The following is a 21,926-nucleotide window of genomic DNA, read 5'->3' on the forward strand; positions in this document are numbered from 1 at the left end:
TCTTAAAGGAATTTTGTGTTTTAATTCTCAAAAGTCTGCTTATAATGACATTTTTAAAAATAGAAAATCTAAGTGTCATACTTAAAAAATGTACAATTGTGGACCAAAGCAAATGTAAATGTAAATGCACTTGGTGCATTAGAAGCAGACAGTCTGATGGTTTGCATGCTACCATAGGTTTGTGGTTAAAGATTCCATACAAAATGCACGAAAGTTAATAAGAGATCAATCTGGTTCACAGAATGTTAGCATCCTATTAAGTTTATAATGTCCTGTGGGAAAATGTGGTTGTCACTAGTGTTGTCAGCCAAACCGTTCCAAGTTCTCTCAGCTTCTAGGTACATGGTGCATTTGTACCCACTGGCCCCTTTGTGATTGATAATACTAAGCACATAGTTCTGAACAATGAATTGTGACATTACCACATGACACTTCCAGGTTAGAGTATTTAATTGCAGATGCCATCCCTGTTACAGTTCTAATTTCCTTTATTCAGTGCCTTCTAACATTGAAATGGTGACTGAATTGCTCCTTCAGTTTGAGTCCCTTGGACAAGAAAGTCCCTTTCTCAACTCAGTGGACACAGGGTATGAGAGAGGAATAAACATTTTTTTGATGTCATAAGGTACTTAGATTTAGTTGGTGGGAGGGTTATTTTTATAATAACTAAAAAGTTCATTTATATGAAATAAATGGGAAACTTTAGTGAAAGAGGTTAGAAAACAGTTATTAGTACCAATACAATGTTGATTTTGACAACGTATAACAAAAGACAAGCTCAGAAAAGAGCTAACCAATATATGAGAAGAAATGAGAGTCCTCAGCTTGAAGAACTAGTAGGGCTTGAACGGAAATGTTGGGTTACAATGTTCAGGAATTACTTTGTGACCCAAATTGTTTCATGCAGAGTAATTCAAGTACATCTATAGGAGGAAGTTCTTTGAAAACACATTTCCATTACCATGTGAAAACTGAGAGGGAAAACAATGAGGAAAATAATAGAGATAATAAGTTAAAAGGGTTGTGGACACTTCCTTTGATCCTTTGGTTAAAGTGTGTTTAAAGATCGAGGCTTTTCAGTTGGTTGTATATTTGGGATAATTTCTTATAATTTATCTTCTCACACCTGTACAATCTTTTAAAATTCTTTAAATTGTTTAAGAGCTATCTTGTTCTCAGATTGTGTTTAGTTCAACACATTCTGCATTTACTTTATGAATGCAATATTTGAATCTCTGAAGATACTAATTAGACATTTGAAGGTTCTCTTCTAATTTAAATATGATTGTTTTCTGGATTTAGCTGCTCTAATTTGCTGACTGTTTTTTTATACCATTGGTATGACTGAAATACAGGATCATTTTAAACAACTAAAGGAAAAACATATTTGATGGGGCTTTCTTTTGCCATTGCTCACATTTATTTCCCCAAACATTTCTCTCCCTTGAATGTGAGGGCTTACTTCGAGGTTCACTTAAGTCGGAGTATATGACACCAGAAGTCTTCAATTTGGAATATGACCCAGCAGGCTGAGGCTTCAAAAGCCACAATAAGAAAGCTTTCCTCTATATTTGCCACACACTCTACTATTCCTACTTTCCTCTATAAACATCATCTTTCTGGTTTCATTGCACTGTTCCTGTGTTAGTGCTTACTTTGGTTGTGATGGCAGTGGTGGTGGGTGTTGCAGGAGATGCTGATGGGCTAGTGGAATAATGCCTTAGTGAGTTATTTTTAATGACTTCCATATAATTTGATTTTATTCTTTGCAACCATAAAAACTAGTGTTTTTCCACGGCTCTACCAAGCATCTCCCTCTTCTTTAGAGTTTCTCCAGTATTTACTCCTGGCTACAGGTTCTACCCTTGATTTTCTACAGGTATAATGGTTTATGTAGAAATTTGTCACTTTGAAATTCCCTGAAGCCTTTCCTTTTATATTTATTCACTATCATTTCAGTGAAGTTTTGTGTGGTAAGTAAATGGTCCATTCAGTGATTTTAAAGTGGAAGTAACAGTATACTCTTTAAACATTACATTTTGGGAAATAAGATATCTATGTTTTATACCTTAGATCAGGAAATAAAGTCCCTAATAGTGAGACATAAAACACAATAGATTAGGGATGTGCAGAGTATCCTACAGATTTTAAAGCAAATAGCTGAGACCCAAGGAAAAATGCTCAGAGCGATTTATATTTTTAGAAAATGAAGGAAGATCTTTAATATTGTTACAAAATATAAAGTTTTCTGCCTCAGTACTCAGGTTCTGTTCAAATATTAGCCTTCTATATTATTTATAACAGATCTAGAATTAACATGTAAAAGTACTGTTTTTGCCTTTAAGTTAAAAAAATTGTTTTGAGCTAAGATAATTTAAATGAAGATAATGTGAGTATAGCCTGCACAAGGCCCTGCATTCAAACCCTAGCACAGGAAAAAAAAAAAAAGAATGTGATTCAGGACCCAGAGAATTCTTTATGTAAGCCATTCAAATAGCTCTGATCTACTAAGCTTTCGCAAGTTATTTGGTTGCTACTAAGCCTTTCCAAGTTATTTAGTTCACAACTTACTGATTCTTCATACAATTGAGTATATAAGTGATTCATTCTGTTTCTCTGGGTTTTTATTTCTTTATGAAGGTTTCCAAACTTCGATTAAATAAATTAATATGCTTTTTTTCTTGTTGATCTATCTTATATCAATTTAACTCTCAGCACTCGCTGAAAAGAAATACTAAAAAGGAAGAAGAAAAATCCTGCCCCTCTCTCTTACGCATGTCTATTTTCCCTTCATATTCTTAAAGACTACAATGTCCATGTAGAAGGCTCTGTTATTTTTTTTCTGATTTGATATTACTGTCTCTCAAGTTGGCTTCCTTTCTTATAAATGAAACTAGTTGCATTTATTTTTTAAATTTCCTTATATTTATACTATGCTTTTAAGTATCCTTGTTCTTTCAAATTGCCTAAAATCTTTGAAGGATTATATAGTACATGTACATGTAATATAATTATACTATATATATAACATGTATGTGTGTAGGTGTGTATATATGTATATATGTTGTATATACATGTGTGTGTATATATATATGTGTGTATATATATATATATATGATATACATATATATATATATATATATATATATATATGATATACTCCTTCATTCTCTAACAATTGCATAATTTCCTACAATGTGTTCTTTCCCCATCTTTCTCTCCAAGATGTATCTTGGCTATAATCAGGATTCTTTTCTTAGTTTTCTTTCTCCTTCACATTTCACAATCATTGAGAACTTTGAAACACTAACTTTTTATTTCTAAGTTTGGTTTTGCTATATCATGATTTTATGTCCCACTTTGAAAGCAGTGTATCACAGCCTGAAGTTTTCCAAAGTATATTCTATAAAAGGAATGTTTTTCAAGATGTTAATGGGAAAGAACATTTTTTAAATATCCATAGTCAATAGATTTGAGAAATATCAAGTCAAACAATTAAACAGGTCAGTTTATCATTTAATAACCTAAAACCTTTAATGAAATCCAGAAAGAAAATTTCAGACTCAGAAGAATACAGTTTCCACTTTTCCTAACCTGTTGAAATATAGAACTCAGTTTGTGAAGCATACTGAAAGTTTCATGTAAAATCCTTTTGGAATGTCTAATTTAATGTTTAAGAACAAGCACTTGGGAGTCAGGCAAACATGGATTCAAAAGTTAGCTCCAAAATATGCTATCACAGAATGTTGATCATATGATTTAGTTTCTCCATTGCTAATAATACCCAACATTTATTGCACTACTGCTGTATGCTCAGTATTTTTCTACCTACTCTACCCATATTGTCTAATTTAATCATGAGGAAAAATGTCTGTGTGAGAATATCTACATTGTATGAGCATTAAAAGTGAAAGGTTAAGTAACATCCCCAAGTTTAATGAGTTTCTCTTTAGGATATATATGCTAAGTTAACTAATCTAGTAGTTTAAATAGAATGAAATGGCCATTTTTGTGAGTTAGAGAGAGCCAAATCTCACTTGGCTAAATCTCTATAGCTAAAATACTTTGTTCTTCCCAAAACAGACCAAACATTCACATTATTGTATTTGTTTTATCCCTATTTCACTGACTGTGGAATAATCTCAGCTCAGCTTCTATGAAGCTGGTCCACCAGGTAACTCTATAGACAAAGTCCTCATTCACCCTTATGGCCCTTAATTTTCATTTATAATGGTCACATATGCTTGCGTGGCTTCATTTATTCTCTGTGTAGAACGATTCCAAGTCTAAGTAGAACCACAGAAGTATAGAATATTAGAATTCGGAGGAAATACAGAAATCATCTAGTCTAAGTCTCTCATTTTACAAAGAAAACTGTTTGTTTAAACTTTCAGATATGCATTTTAATCGGTCTAATGGAATAAAAATGGTGGAAATAGTTATCAACACTTTCCATTAAATGTGTCCGAAACTGAATTTACCATTTGTCTGCCCCACCAATTAAGGATCCCGCCCTCTTTCTTTATTTTTGCCATCATTGCTTTTCTAGTTACCTAATCTAAACCTTAAAATCATGATGAATGGATGTCTTTTCCTCACGCACCCTCAATTCTTATGTACATTTTCACTGCAATATCTTTCCCATCCATCCTGTTTAAACAATCCAGTGGCAGCTCTCTATCCATTCTTTCTTTGGTCATTCATTCATTCATTCATTCTGTATTTTTTCAATACTCTTCTGCCCTGTACTCATGAGTCAGCACTGGACTAGAGGCTCTGGGTGATACACAGATGTATCAGACAAGAAAACTTTCCACATTAGATTACCATCCCCTTATACTCTTAAATACCCTTGCGTATTTATTTTCTATCAACTTCAAGTTCTCCCTGGTCCATCCGACTCTTATCCTCACAATAAGAAAAATGTATATTTTTAATCATTGCTGCTGATTTTTTCTTTTTTTTTTGAAATGTAACTTCAAATATGTAACTATTTCTCTCCAATTCCCAAAGTTTTCCACTTGCTTTTTCAAATATGGTCTCCAACATGTCTCCAAACTACCTTACCATCTTTGCTTCCCTTCTGCCTTTATAGCAGCCTGAGGATCACTCAAACTGACACCCTCATTCTTGCCAAAATACCTTTCTGCCTCTTACGTACTCTGTTCTGTCACCTCAATGTAAAAAAATTCCATATATCCTCTTAGTATCATCTCAAACTCCAGGTATTCTTTAGAAGTCACATTAATACCTCAACCAAATATGACCTTCCTGCCCTGAATCCTCATAGAGCTTTCTTTTATACCTGTATAGCACTGATTGCTTACCATGCAGTTTGATTGTGAACCTGACCTATATTCATTAGGCTTTAATTCCTTAACAGACTTTCCTATTGATTTTCACATCACTCCCAACACTCACACATATAGAGTGATACCTAATCAGAACTTTTGAATGCTGCATGGCTTAATATATAAGTCTCAGTGTTCAGCTGTACAATGGTGACAATGGCATCTTTCTAGATAACTACTGCCAAGACTAAATGAGATAAATATGCAAGTTATTGTTGTGAGCCATGTAGCTGACACTGACAAGCTTTGGTATACTCTCTCAAATGTGGTAAATTGGCAATATATGCATTTGGTTATCTCCATATATTTGAAAATTATGGCTTTATTTTGAGATATCATGATGCCATATGCTTATGCTTGAATTAACTTTGAGTCAGTATAAAAAGAGAAAAGCAAATAGACATTTCTTTTTTACCTTGAATTAATCCCAATAATCCATAGATATTAAGTTTATTGCTTCTTATTTGCTTCCATTCTGTGAAATCATTCAAGTGTTTTGCTTCTTTTGCCCAGAAACTAAGCCATAGATTCTGTCCAATGCTCACCAAATTCTGTCCTAGGCAACTGGCTAATATCAGCCACACCCAGGGCCAGCCAAAGGCTTGGAGATACTTCAGAATGATTGAGAACTTCACCTAAGGTAAAATTGGTCTAAAATTAGATTGCTGAGAACACTAAAATGTGACATGCTAGCTTTGAATGTTTCATTACTGATCATTTATGATTAGTATCAATTACATAAATACCATGATAAAAAGCCTCAAAGTTGTAATTTAGAGTCAGTCAAGACAGATGTAAATCCTATTCTGGTGTTTCCTAAACTTTGGAATGGTGATCAAATTACTACCTTGTCTAACTCCAATATTACTCATTTGCAAATTAGAATAAGAACAAGTAGCCATCTTAAAGAACACCCTAAGCAAAAATAACAGTCCTGAATACTTAAAAGTGGTAAATTAATCTTAGTTACTATCATTAGTAAAAGACTATACATAACTAAATACAGGTAATCATTACTAAACACAAGTAACATATCCAACAATTCCATTTAATTTAATTTTTACAAACTATTACATATAAATTAAACGGTAAATGTAGCATTTATTAATAATGAAATATAACATTTTATATTTGGATGATTAATAACATATGTTCTGATTCTTACCCCACCAACAGGGATCTTTTCTTTTTTCATTGAGAACTGTTTTCCATGGTCCATTGAAGGCCTGATAAACCAAGACAATGTTTAGTTTTTAGGTTTTAGATAACTTAACATTTTTTTAAAATATGTACTCTGAACCATTTTTTACATTTTTTTCTTCTACTTCCTTATCTTGATAGCAATCTGAATTGCCTTGATGATGACATTGTTCCTTCAGTTTTATCCAAAGGAAAGTTTTTCTCTCTCATTCTTCATATAGTTCAGGGTCAGGGCATGTTGTCTGCTTCTTTATTTCTTCTAAATAATTATTTTTCAAAACTGAATCAAGTCACTGGGTGCATTGTACCCTACCACTCCTTCTTGACTCACTTCCTGGTATCAGAAGGCTCCCCAAATCCATATTCTTTCCACCTTGTTGTTCCACCATCCTGGTAAAATCATAGTGTCCATGAACAACTATGTCAAACTCAGCCCTTTCCCAACCTCATGACCTCCATAGTTTCAGGTCCTTCATCTTTATTTTACTTTGATCATTACATTTCATGACTTTAAACCATAAATTGTATAATATAGAATCAACTCACCTCTAAAAACCCAAGTCTAAATATTTCAATCTCTGGTCATAACCTTTTCTATTTCAGTTGTAAATTTAGTTACTTCCATCACACCTAGATTTCCAATTCCCAAATCCACTTTTCTATAATGTTTTCCCTCTTCAATGATCAATGATCCTACATTACCTGGGATTTCCCTGGTTTTTAGCATTGATTATTTCACATTCTAAAAAAAACATTTTAGTCAAAAGAAAAACTATGCCCTCTCTCTAGTTGCTTCATTACCCTGCATATCCTCCATGATTTAATTTTATCCAAACTGTGGTAATATGTTAAACTCCCAGACCTGCTTTCTTTCCCTTAAACCTCATCAGAACTCACTTATCAGTTCTCCCCACACCTACCCTGCAGAATGCTGCTCCAAAACATCATGTAACCCTGTAAATTGGTTCCACCATAAATGATGCCTTTCTTGCACTTGGGCTCCTAATATGACCAAAGAGTTTGCATCACTCTCAGAAGGAGGCCTTTTATCCTGCTTTATGAAAAAAATGGAAGCAGACAGGAGAACAACCACCAAATCTTTATAGGTATCTGCATTTCCACCCAGTCTTTTTTCATTTTCTCTTTTAACAATCACAGAGATTTCGCTCCTTAGATCCAAGGATAACTCATGGCCGGAGTTCTACTCTGTCCCACTTTCTCAAAATACATTTATTAATTATAGTGTTTCTATACTTTCCTGCTAATGAGTCTCCTGATAGTATTTGTTAAAAACACAGATTGTGAAATTTCTCCTCCAGAAATCTGTCATTTAAACAAATGATTCAAGAGATTCTCATCTTAAGACAAGTTGGAAAAACAACTCTACTCCCTTTTCTAATCATCACCTTCTCCCTTTCTACTGATGCCTTCCCATCAGCCTACAGAGAACATGTGCTTCTCATTTTGAAACCAGTAACATCACCACCAAAAAAAAAAAAAAAAATACACTCCAAACTACGTGTTCCCTCCTTACCATCGCACATCCCACTTCTTGCATTCCTTTTGTTGTCAAATATTTTCCTGCCTAACCACCTTTTCCTTCTCAAACTTTCTGGAATCTTCCTTAAACAGTTTTCATCATGGGCGCTAGCCAACTACTTATGACTTTATCTACTCCACACTTTTGAAAATTTCTATGAGAATTTCATTGGGTACTTTGACCACTTTGTTTGAGGGACTCTTTCTGCTGTATGTGCTTCGTACCTCTCTGGAGTACTATTAGTTTCTCTTCAAGCTCCTTTCTCTTTAATGTTTATATTCCTGGGGCTCAGTTCTAGCCATTATTTTCTTTGGATAATCCACACCTCCTAAATAATCTCATCCACTCTCATAATTTTAATGACCCTCTTTCTCGTGGATAACTCTCATATTGGTATATTAAGTCCACATCACTTTTCTGAGCTCCAGTTTCATATGTCAAACTCCTACTTGCCATATAATTTATTTCTTTGCATTTCTCATACACACCCTAAAATGAACTAGTTATTTTTCTGCCTTCTCCAAAATTTTTTAACTTTGCAAAGAGTTGCAGTACAACTTCTGTCTCAATCATGGGACATTTCCAACCATTCCCAAGTACTTGTCAATTGCATCTTCAAATGATCTCTGAACTTATATTATTAGGGAAGTATTTGGTAAATGTCAAAAAACATAAAGAAGATTAAGGAGAAGGGAGGCAGAGAAAAGAGAAGGAAGAGAAACAGGAAGATAAGAGGAAGAGAAGGAAGAAGAAGTGGAAGTAGAGGAGGAGAAAGGGAAGAGGAAAGAAAAGGAGGAGGAAGAAGGGAGATAGAGAAGAAAAAAGATTCATAATCCTATATTTCAGATAATCTGTGCTAAGATGTTTGTTAATATTGTAGTTTCTATATGTGTGGTATGATAACACACATGTTCTAAAACTGGTCTTTATTTTTTTTTGAATTTGTATATGGTCTTTGTAACTCAATATATGATGAATATTCAATAGTCTTCTATAACAGAATTGTGTCTTATAACAGCATCATATTTTATAATATAATATTATTTTATAATTCTACCATAATGTGGTATAACAGGCAATACTTATTCTGGTTGTTATTTTCTCCTGATGTAATTATTGCTAAAATGAGCTTTTTTTAAAAAAACATAGATTGTCCCTTGTAATAAGTTCTATATGTAGAAGCATAGGTATGCTAAGTTCTAAGTCCTTTGATATATTTGACATTAATATGACCTCTAGAAATAATGGATCTGATGTACACACCCATAAGCAGATCATGAGAAGCTTCAGTTTCTCCTTATTTTTTGTTTTATTGATCAGAATAAGAAATGCCTTATTTGATCAGTCTGTTAGTTCTTCCTTTCCTGCCTTTGGCAATAACATCAAGAAGCATTTTGTGGGAGGCTGCTGTACATGTCCTCTGTAGATCAGCTTCACCATCAGAGAAAGACACACTCTTTTAGAGACACTTGCTTTGGAATAGCTCCTGGTATATGATTTGGGTTAATTACTGTCATCATCCTTCAAACCCTTGGCATGGCTTCTGTTTGAATAAGCAAATTTAGCATTGGTGCCAGGCCAAAAAATTAATTCTTAATGTAGCTGGACATAAAATGCCATGAAATCCAACTGTTAAAAGGGAATTAAAGCTTTCTAATTAGACATAACTAACAAAGACCAATAATTTATTGGACACTATACAGAAGGGCATTGCTTATCTAAACTGAAATGTTTTTCATTATTTTTCCACAAAAAAATACTGTATTTGGTTCTGGCCACTTTGTTGTCAATAACCGCTTTTGTTTGAGTCTTTTACAAGAACAAATTACTTAATGTTGGTATAGAAGTTTTTAAAATGTGTCTTTTTCTGTCCTTCAGAAAAACCTCTGAAAATTTGGCACAATACTCATCTATGTATTTTTGTATAAAAGATATAAAATTCACACATTGAAACCATTATCCCTGATTAGAGCACACAATTTCAAAGGATAGAGTAAGTATTAGAAGACTGGTGATTAAGAAAGAGCGGCTGGAAAGCCAGGAGGGGGCAGTCTAGATACTAAGATTATATTCAGTTTTATTTTATTCAGAGTAGGTAGTACCAGAGAGTTAAGGAAGTAATTAAAATATACTATACAAATCTAGATAGAAAAAGAAAAAAATATGGACATAGTTAAAGATACTTTAGCCCTGATTAGAAAATGGGACCAAAATTATTAACTAACTCATTCCTAAATTTTGAAGGGGGAAATTTTCAGACATTATTCCCTTTAACCCTCTTTCTTTTCCTTATTCCTAAAAGACAGTTAACCACATTTACCATGAACCTTTCCTTGAGGAAAACTCTTTGTATTTTATATCAATACATCCCATTGGGGAGATGCTAGAACTGTTGACAAGTTTCTCCTGCTGTATCTTCCAATCCTGGTCCATGTTAGTTGTCCCTGTTCCATATTGGGAATAATCCAGTAATTCTGGACAGCAAAAAAACTAGGCTAAAAAGTCAAGAAAGTTCTCTTCATGTAATTTTATTTATCAAAGATTAAAAATAAAGGGAGAATAGAAAACAAATGGAAAAAAAAATAAACCATGGAGCCAAATACTTAAATTAAAACTGATGTCTTGAATAAAGTTAAAAATATATTAAATAAAAGATAATCAATTTATTTTTTGTTTGAAATTTCTTGCTTGAAAAAATAAGAAAAATCAGCACTGGGTGGGGGGGGGCGGAATTCAAGAACTTGTTTTTTTTAATATTTATTTATTTTTAAGGTGGACACAATATTTTACTTTCCGTGTGGTGTTGAGGATCGAACCCAGCGCCCTGCGCATGCCAGGGGAGCACGCTACCGCTTGAACCACATCCCCAGCCCAGGAATGGACTCAAGAGCTTGTAGTAGAGTTCGGAACCAATTACTTTTTATCATAGTCCTTAAAAGTTAAGCTTGACTCTGGGTAATGTTAAGAATATGATGCACTGAAACTAATGTGATCTTCCCAATATAGTTTTCACTGAAAAGAAATTAGAAGTCAGTTTCAGAAGTCTGACTCCAGTTTGAGCCTCTGTAACTTAGAAATACATAGAAACCAATTTGTAAACAAATCTTTATTGGGATTTGTGTTCTTTGTTCAATGAAGAAAAGGGTAAATAGTTCCAAGAGTGGTTGACAGAACTTCAAGGGGTTCCATTTTTATATAATGATCAACAATGAGTTTTGTACATAAGAAAATTGATTTTAGAGGGAAGGTTCTGACTAAAAGTGCAAAAATATTTATTGGTTTTTAAGTTTCAAGCTTTGTCAAGCTACTTACCGAGTGCATGATGAGCCTATACCTAGATGGAAACTTTATAATTTAGAGAATATATGAGCCCTAGCACACAACTTTCAGAGTCTCTTTCAACACTTCTACATTATTTTTTTCTAGGACTTCCTTTAAAAAATGATCCTTGGGGCTAGGGTTGTGGCTCAGTGGTAGAGCGCTTGCCTAGCACATGTTAGGCACTGGGTTCCATCCTCAACATCACATAAAAATAAATAAATAAAGGTACTGTGTCCATCTACAACTAAAAAAAGTTATTTTAAAAAAAATGATACTTAAATGAAAGATACTAAGTTATGATGTCCAATAATATGAAATAAATGATGGATTAGAAGATCTTGTGGTATTCTTTCAATTTATAGCAATTTATTCATTCATTTGACATATATTTATTAAGCACTTATTTATATGCTATTCAGTGTTCTAGTTGATGACAATACAATAATGAGCACACACAAAAAACTTCCTGCCCTGATAAGACTTACAACCTATAGATAGAAGCAAGAAAAAATAAATAAAAGTAAATCAGGACATTTTCCAGTGTGTTGGAGGTTAATAAGACTTATGAAAAAACTTAAAGTGGGAAGGAAGTGGGAAGTATTGTTATATGAAATAGGGTATCTAAGCAAGTTTTCATCGATGTTGAGCAAAGACTAAAAGAACGTGGGCGAGGAAGCCATATGGTTATATGGGAAACTATGCTTTAAGCAATGGAGCAGGAAGTGCAAGGGTATGAAGGTAGGGGCATGCGTGACTGTTTCAGGAACAGAGGTTCTGTATTTCTGGAACAAAACAGTGAGAGGTAAGCTCCAGAAGGTTCTGAGATCAGAAAGGCAGACAAGTCCAGGTCTCTGTACAGCTGTACAGTTTATTATAAAAGATCTGGCATTTTCAGAAATGGTAATCCTCTGTAAATTTAAAGCAGAAGATTGATATGATCTGACTTATACTGGCAGAGGAAACAATCTGGATGGTACATTGCTAACAGCCTGTATGTTGGGGCAGGGATGGCAGCAGAAAATCGTGAAAGATGGCAATTATAATAATCCAGGTGAGAAATGATAGTGATTAGATAAAGGTGGCAGCTGTAAAATGAGGAATAGTGGCTGAATTCTGGATTACTGGGTATATATTTAAGGTAGGGCTGCTGAGATTTGATGATGATTGGGTATCACATAATAGAGGTCAAGGATAACTATCCTATATATATTATTTTTCCTAAGCAACTGTAAGAAAGGCATTGTCATTAGCTGAGATCAAGAAAGTTGCATATGGGGCAAATTGTGTATGGTATGGGAAAATCAGAAATTCTTATTTGGATTTATAAGTTGGAGGTGTTATTTAGACATTAAAGGCAGGCTGAGAGCATCACCTAGTCATCCAACTCTAAAGTTCAGAGAAGAGAACCAGACTAGAGATTTTTTTTAAAATTGGAGGTGCTAGTGTATCAAAGGTATTTAAAGTCATGGGACTAGATGACAACCCCATAGATTGACAACACTAAGAGAGCCCATAAAGAGAATGATTCCATTGACCTATGCAGTCAGCTAAATCTGGGACATATGCAAAGCTCCAACCTGCCACATCTGCATTATACACACATCCTTCGGCATATCCAATCCTTCTAAAAAACAATGTCATTTATCTGGCTCAAATTCTAGAAAATTCTGAACTACTGGATACTGCAATGTTGCTTCCTGGAATCTATTTCAATGCTCCCTATAACTCTAGTCACTTATTTTTTTAATCTCCTTATTCCTATTATTTCATTTTTATCATTCAGCTTCCAGTTTGGGCAACTTCTGATGGAAATTTTAAGGGACAGAATTTATTAGGTTAATTTGCTTCAGTCATTGATCATTTTAGTTATGTACAAAAAGCAAAAACAAAAACAAAGACAAATAAACCCACCTAAAATATAATAAAATCTAATCGTTGACAAAGTTATTTTATCCCTCCCGTCTCTTCCCTCTCTTCTTTCATGTTTTCTTCCCTTCTTTGCTTTATTCTTTGCTTTTGTTTTTAAAACAGGTTATTTGGATCCTACACTTAGTCACTATTTATATGTCACATACTCTGGACCAATAATCATCCCAGACCACTGTGGAATTTTCATGTCCAAAGATTATCTTCACATTCGCATCATTATAGTGTATAAATGCTATGAAATGGGGATGGTTTTGACATCAGTCTAATTAAATTAGCTTTCTACTACCGGACTTTGGCTAGAAATAGCTGCAAGTCTAATGAGCATATGTTTCCCAAATGAAGTCACATCCATCTCACTTAAAAAATTAAACACATTCATCTAACTTAGAGCTTCAAGTTGGAAACAACAAAGTACATTTTATATTTATTTTAATGTGAGGATCCTTTTATAAGCTGAATATCAAATACTAAAAAAGTAATTAATCAGTCCACATTCCCAAAGAGCCTGGAATTCTCCTGATACTTACCTATTTTCTTGTTCCAGGATTTGGTCCTTCAGTACATTTCTGGAGTTGATTGCACTCACTTGCTTTAAAGCAGGACCTGGAGAGGAAGAGGGTGTCTTATATGTCCATATACCAAACAATTCATTAAATAGAACTAAGATGAAAGACCACACAGATTGGCTCCCAAGGTGTATAGGGAGCCTTTTCATTTTACTCATTATTTCCATTTCACCTAATATGTTTTGCAATTTTTAAAAATAAATTTAAGACTCCATAATCAAAAACCCTAGAGAGAAAGTGGGTTTTCTTTTTTTTTTTTTGGAGGGGGTGCTAACTTATTTTGGATCTTTTATAGAAGAACCAAGTATTTGCCAGAGGAACCCAACTCCCAACTGTAGCCTTTAAAAGAACAATAAAACTCCACCAAGCCTTATGTATGAGTGCGATTACTGTCAAGATTAGAGAAAACCAGAGGGTAAATCCTCCAAATCTGTCATCTGCTGATATGTTACCAATACCAATAGTCACTTCCCATGCAGCAGACACTATTCTAAGGGATATGTATCTACAATTTTTTTTCATCTTCACAGCTACCCTAAAGGGAAGCTCCTATAGCTGTCCTTGTTTTACAGCTTAAAAAGACCATGGCCCAGAGGGGTGATGCAGGTCACATACCTATAATTAATAGAGAATGAAGTTCAAGTAACTGTTAGTGAATTTGCTGGTAAACACCTCAGAGGTAGCATAACAGATTTTGTCACACCTCCCCCCCCACCCCCCACACACATACACAGCATTATGATACTTAAACTCCTTAAATTTCCAATCTCTAAAAGAAAAGAAATAGACTTGGAGGTCTTCAAGGTCAGTATGTAAATTCTATGCTTTGTTTTTTTATAGAAGTAAGGGCCTAGCCCAGCAGGAAAGAATCTGATTTATCTTGACTACCTCTAGAAACACAGGATCCCCAGGCTTAAAGAAAGACAATTCAGTTTGAAGATGTTTCAGCCTTTCTTCCCAATATGCATTATCATTCTTATATCTTCTAATAAAAATATTTAAATTTATATATTTACAGTTTCTAATGTGTATCACATGCATCGTATATACTAAGTGCCAAACAAGCTGATAAGGTAAAAAGAACTGGGAAAGTTACTTGTAGTTAGTTTGCAAGAGGGAAAATAAAACCGAGAGAGGATAAGCAACTTGCCTGAAACCCAGATTTGTCAGAAAGACACAGAGAGGGGTGCAAGCTACACAAGGAAGGGTGAGCTGGGCCTTCGGCCCTGTCTTTTCACACTAAGTCAGTGTCTTGTGCTTATTCCTACATGTTGATATATGTTTAAGAATTGATAGGCTCTCTGGCATGAAACAGAGGCAACATTGGATTCTCTTCCAATCTGTCTTAATTTAAACAAGATACCTAATCTCTTTGTATAATCAAGATCATTCAGCCTTAGGAGGTTTTTTTGGGATTAAGTCAATGCAAAACAGATGAATATACTAATATAGTTAATACTCAAGATGTACCAACTTTCACCAGTATCATTAGTATGCACAAGAATTAACCAAGACTAGACTTGTAAATATGTAAAATATATTCTCTTACATCTTTCATCATACACCAACTTCTCATAATCCCTATAAAGTGAGATGCATAGATTTTTCAGAGCTAAATCTTTTTTTTTTTTTTTTTGTATACTGAGGATTGAACTCAGGGGCACTCAACCACTGAACCACGTCCCCAGCCCTACTTTTTAAAAAATGTGTTTTAATTAGTTACACATGACAATCCAATGATCTTGACATATCATACATTTGAATCAGATGGAGTATAATTTCTCATTTTTCTGGATGTGCAGGTTGCAGAATCACATTGGTTATACAGTCACGTATATACATACAGCAATAATAATATCTATTTTATTCTGCTGTCCTTCCTTTCCCCCTTCCCTTCCTCTCCCCTCCCATTACTTCTCTCTACCCCATCTAATGTGACCCACTTCTCTTTTTTTCTGTCTCCTCACATCGTCATACATGTATTCTGTATAACGATGAGGGTCTCCTTCCATCTTCTGTGCAATTCCCCTTCTCCCTTCCTTTCCCTCCCACCTGCCTTCCCTATTTAGTGATAATCTTCTTCTCATGCTCTTCCTCCCTTCCCCATTTTGAATCACCCCCTTACATCAGAGAAGAGATTCTGCATTTGTTTTTTAGGGATTGGCTAACTTCACTTAGCATAATCTGCTTTAATGCCATCCATTTCCCTGCAAATGCCATGGTCTTGTTATTTTTTAGTGCTGAGTAATATTCTATTGTGTATATATGCCACATATTTTTTTTATCCATTCATCCATTGAAGGGCATCTAGGGTGGTTCCACAGTCTAGCTATTGTGAATTGTGCTGCTATAAACATTGATGTGCCCAGCCCTACATTTTTTTTTTTTTTTTTTGTATTTAATTTAGAGACAGGATCTCACTGAGTTGCTTAGTGCCTGGTCATTGCTGGGATGGCTTTGAACTCATGCTCCTCCTGTTTCAGCCTTTCAAGTCGCTGGGATTACAGGTGTGCGCCACTGCACCCGGCTGCTAGATGAAATCTTAAAGATCTAATATATCTCCAAACCCAATTTACACTAAACAGACTTTTCATTGTTTACTTACTAAGTTATCTGTTACCAACTTCAGCAAAAAATGAGAATGTTCTAGAAAAAATAAAGTGTGAGTCACAAGCAGTCTCTTGAGGGTAGGAGAGAGAGAGAGAGAGAGAGAGAGAGAGAGAGAGAGGGGAAGGAAGGAAGGAAGGAAGGAAGGAAGGAAGGAAGGAAGGAAGGAAGGAAGGAAGGAAGGAAAGAAAGAAAGAAATTAAGTAGGTAGGTAGGAAGGAGCACACACATTGTTCAGTTTCACATCAGCCACCAGGAAAAACAGCTAGTTCAAGCCCTATATTTCATAAATAGGAAGAACCAAAAGAGTTCATTTCTGTGAAGACCAACATAGTGTTTCAGTGCAAGGACTAAATCTGAAGAGCTCCTGACTTCAGAACACTGTATTTCCCCACAATGTTGTGCTAACTTATACCCCAATTACAATGTCATATAACTTAATTTAAAATGAAGAATTATGTATCATTTAAAGGAATTTCTGAATAGGTTCAAAACCAAAAATGATGAATTATAATAGATGAAGACAAATCACAGGGTGATTTTAAAACTGGGGATCACATTTCTCAAACTACACTCCCTGCCAAATAGTTCTCTTCTCCTAAATCTTGGCCAAAAAAACCCTCAGATAGAATTTGACTTTTCCTTATCACTTATGCAAATAAATCTTCACAGACAGGCCTATATCTAACATCTGTGTGAACCAGGGCAAGAGTTCAAATGAAGGTCCACATACCCTCTAATCATTTTAAAGTTATAGATAGAACTAGCAGACTCTTAAATAAGTTCTACTGCTTACCATAACAAATATGCCTCCCCAAACACTTGGAAGAAAAGGTCAGGGGAGATGTTTGGATTCTTGACACTTTTCCCTACTGTGTACATAGCAGTCTTTGGTGAGGTAGTCCCTTAGCTCTCAATCTTTCCCACTCCAGTTCCACCCTAAAACAGGAGAGCTGCACACATGTTCAGTCCACATGTTCAGGCTCTACCCATCACCACCATCCCCAGGGGAGGAAAATTCTCAGGTCAAAAAGTTGTGCACGCCTGCACAACAGCTGGTTCTTTGCGCGAGCAGACCCAAGGCAGATACAATTGTCCTGGTCCTAGGAGCAAAGAATTCTGGAATTTGAAGACAAATGAAGAGCGGTTAAGAAACAGCAAGTGGAGAGGGCTCAGGTGGTGGATGCAATCTCTCCACCAGAAAGTCAGGCACGAAAGGCAGAACAGAGACTCTATAAGGCATCAAGTACTGACCTAAGTGTAAAGGTAGTACTGCAGGAATATCACACTGGATGTAACTGAGTTTGAAGCTATTATTTAATGAGGAATTTCATATCATTGAAATCTATTTCTGCCCTGCTTTCACAGTAAGCAAAAGAAATCATACCATATATGGCTAACCTTCGCAGGTTATCTATCTATCTATTTATTATGAGTAAAGTATTTTTATGGGTTTTTACTAGATAAAAATACTAGATACTAGATTTTAAAAAAGCCTTTATATTTTCATCTAGTATCCAAATAAATTAAAATCCCAGAAATATTCAATTTCAAACATATTCTATTCCTAGTACCCAAACTCTCTTTACTTTCTATCTTCCTGAATTCTAACACAAAATGCAAAAATATTGAAGTCATTAGGAAAAAAAAGTTCAAATTATACATTTCTAATGGCATATTTCTGGAGAATTGGTAGTATCTGTTAGGATAATTCTAAGAATAACATTGCTTTTAACCTGTTACTGTAGAGGACACATAAATACATAAAAAAACATACAAATGCAGAGAAGGTGTGGCATTTGTATGCCAAAAGAGATTTGCAAAATAGCAAACCCACAATTTTTAAATGGTCCACTGTTCATACTTTGTAGTAAATTAACTATGGAATTAAAAACATATTCTGTTTGATTCTGGAGATATCTTTTCCAATATAATATAATCTATACTTTATGTGACTTTCAATAAATGGCAAAAAAAAAAGACACTGGCTCATAGTGTTGTAAATCATCCTGTTTACTTCTGAAGAGACACACATTTTGATGCAGTTATTTAATAAACATCTAGCTGGCACTTGTCATTTGTTTGCTTGTGGCTTCCTCAGTGGTAAGGACAGAGAAAATGATAAGACTCCTTCCTTCTGGAGATGCACTGTGTATTTTTAAATATATGCACAAATAGAATATTTATAATATGAGAAGTAAAATCAGGGAATTAAAAAAGATAGAACTCAATTTGTGTGTCTTAGCTAAGGTTCAAAAAAAAAGACAACTGAAAAATGACTTTATTTTTGGATTTCATGACATTAAAATAATAATTGATCTTGTTTTAAACCAGTTTCATATTCTATGGCATTTATATACAGGTCAAGGGTAAAGTGAGTTTAGACTAGATATTGAGTCATTTAGAAAATACAGAGACATATCACTGTATGTCATGAAATTACAAAATAATCCAGAAAAAGCCCAGGAAAATGATCAGGCTCTGATGGTCTACATGAAAAACCAACTAAAGCTTTAAAAAGAGATGATGTGACATCCCACTTTCAGAGCAGGCAAGGACTGATTTCTGTGAAATATTAAAATAAAGCTGGATTTCAAACATCCCTGTGTCCTAAGCATTCAATGGGGATGGAACCACTTCTTTTATTTTAAAAAGTCTATGAATCTGATTTTCAAATTCCATGACTATAGTTACAAAAATTAGTGAATAAAACCAATTTCTAACTCTTCAAAGTTAAGCTGATATGTTTCCCTGTATTATTATTTTTTGTGCATCCAATAATTTACCTGAAATGTTTCAAATAATTACTTTTTGTTCCTTGTGGATTTATGCTTTAAACTTTGTGTTCTAAATGTTAAAGACAGAATGTTTTGACCCATTATATTCTAGACTAGACTAGAATTTATAAATCATCTAATCTCTTTATAGATGAAGAAACAGACACTGGTGCATTTATATTTATTATTAAAAGCCATAAAGGAGTTGATGTTTAACTGGTCTATCTCATTGTCTTTGTTTCTTTCCTATCGAAATAAAGGAGCCCCGCCCTTGACTTTAGCAGGATCAATAAAAAAGAAATGTACAGCAAGAAATTAGGTAATTAATAGACTATTATTAATTAATAATTAATTCAAAATGCATAGGCATATTATGTCTTAGGCTTATTTTTTATTGTATCCTTACCTTCTTCTTGTCCACTGAAAATCTGAAGCAAATTATGGATGTTTTGGGTTTTCGATAGCAGCTCCTGGTATGTTCCCATTTGTGCTACCCTGCCACTTTCCATCACGACAATAAAATCCACGTGTGGCAGAAGCGTGAGGTTGTGTGTAACTAAAATACGAGTCTGAAACACAAAGTATTTTATTCTATAGGTTACAAAACATGGCATAAATAGGGCTGGGGATGTAGCTCAGTGGTGGACCGTTTTCCTGGCATGTGTGAGGCTCTGGGTTAGATCTCCAGAAAAAACTGAAAAACAAACAAACAAACAAAGGCACAATTTTTTTTTTTTTTTTACTAAAGTCACTTTTTTTGGTTTTTAGTATTCGTGAGTGTAATTTTTGTAGGTGACAATTGAACACAGCATCCATACTGTCTCCTAGACATACTGCTAGATCAGAAAATATCTTACAAATGTAATTTTAATCCTTTGATTAGGGTACTGTTCAGTCATTAGAAATTAATTGATTTCATAGCAAATTTAAAATAATTTCATATCTGTCACTTCTGCTTAATGTTAGGGTTTAGATTGGGTGTCCCCAAAAGTTCATGTGTGAGAAAATGCAAGCAGATTCAGAGGTGAAATGATTGGGTTATGAGAGCCTTGACCCAATCAGTGAATGAATCTCCTGATGGGAATTAACTGAAATCAGGCAGGGTGTGGCTGGAGGAGGTGGGTCAGTGGGGATGTGCCTTTGGGGTATATATTTTGTATTGGTGAGTGGAATTTCTCTCAGCTTTCTGATTGCCATATGAGCTTCTTCCCTCCACCACAATCCTCCATCATGATGTTTTGCTTCACCTCAAACCATGAGGAATGGAGTTGGCTATTGACTGAGACCTCTGAAACCATGAGACCCCAAATAAACTTCTACTTCTTAAAATTGTTCTTGTCCGATCTTTTAGTCACAGTAGCAAAAACCTGACTAAAACATTTGCCTTTTAAAAAAATATGCCACCGTTAAAAAATGTGTTTTGTTCAAATTACAATTAATAAATTTTATGTTTTAATCTTTCATATTATTATACACATATAAATACAAGTGAATGAGAAGTTTTTATCTTGGGTTCATCTCAGTAAATCAAGAAATTTTTACATTATTTACTGAGATAAATATTTTAGAATTTTACATATATTTTCCAGAATGCTACATATTAACAAATCTACAAACATATTATCATGGAATGATTGTGATTATGTGGTCAGACAGACTTTGAAAAATGTTTGCTACTTTTAAGTTGAGAAACCTAAATCAGGTCAATTTAGAGTATGATTTCCTTCATATGTAAAATAGGAGTAATGATAATACCTATCTTAGAGAATTGCTATAAGAACTGAAGACACTAATTTAAAGAGTCAAACATATAATGCACTTGGTAAATATTAATTTCTATTTTCTTGGCCCCATTACAAAATGATGGAATCATTATTATTGCTATGTTTGTAATACCAAATTTTAAGTAAAATGATTCTATTTTTTTAAAAAGTAGTACATACCAAAATACCATTTTTCAAATAAAGTTAACTAAACTAATTATAATTCATACTTCCCCTTAGAGTAAGGTAATTGTTAATGAGGTAACTACCTTATGTACATACTTATTACTGATATAAAGTTATGCAAAAATGATCATTGAAATTTACCTCTTAAAGGGCAATACAAATATCTTATCTTTTCATGTGAAAGTCGACTATTTTGCTTAAACAAATGGGCAAGATAATTGGAATAGTAGGCACAGTGCTAAGCAGATTATCCTCCCTTTGACTCCCTCCAAGGCAAAAATGATACTATGAGTACCTTGTTTTTCAAAAGGCCCGAGGACCCTATTACTTTTTCAAAGAGCTGTTTTCCGACGTGAACATCCACAGCAGACAAGGGATCATCCAGGAGGTAGATGTCAGCCCCACTGTAGACAGCTCTGGCCAGACTTACTCGTTGCTTCTGACCTCCACTTATATTCACACCCTGAGTATGGAATAGAAGCTACATCTAAGTGCTCTTTCATAGCAAGGACAAGATAACAACCCAATATGAACACTCAAAACTTTATCAATTATTTCCTAGTCTTATCTCCATCCCATTTCCTAGTTCTACTAACTTGGGAAAATTAACAATTATGTCTACCTCCTTTTAACTACTTACTCTCAAAAGAAGAGGCTACCAATTAAGGAAAGAAGAATTTTCAAAG

General features: G+C 34.3%; 1 protein-coding gene across 1 annotated transcript in view; it reads right to left on the reverse strand.

Annotated features, from left to right (window-relative positions):
• Nucleotides 1-21,926, reverse strand: part of LOC114087626 (multidrug resistance-associated protein 1-like) — a 92,369-nt gene that overhangs the window by 20,924 nt on the left and 49,519 nt on the right. The window contains exons 14-18 of the mRNA XM_071615130.1: nucleotides 21,536-21,703; nucleotides 19,698-19,860; nucleotides 13,869-13,944; nucleotides 6,517-6,577; nucleotides 5,767-5,986 (exon numbers count right to left, since the gene is read on the reverse strand). Of these exons, the coding sequence (XP_071471231.1) occupies nucleotides 5,767-5,986; nucleotides 6,517-6,577; nucleotides 13,869-13,944; nucleotides 19,698-19,860; nucleotides 21,536-21,703 (688 nt within the window). The remainder of the gene's footprint in view (nucleotides 1-5,766; nucleotides 5,987-6,516; nucleotides 6,578-13,868; nucleotides 13,945-19,697; nucleotides 19,861-21,535; nucleotides 21,704-21,926) is intronic.

The sequence above is a fragment of the Marmota flaviventris genome, chromosome 8 (genome assembly GCF_047511675.1).
Source record: "Marmota flaviventris isolate mMarFla1 chromosome 8, mMarFla1.hap1, whole genome shotgun sequence".
Lineage (NCBI taxonomy): Eukaryota > Metazoa > Chordata > Mammalia > Rodentia > Sciuridae > Marmota > Marmota flaviventris.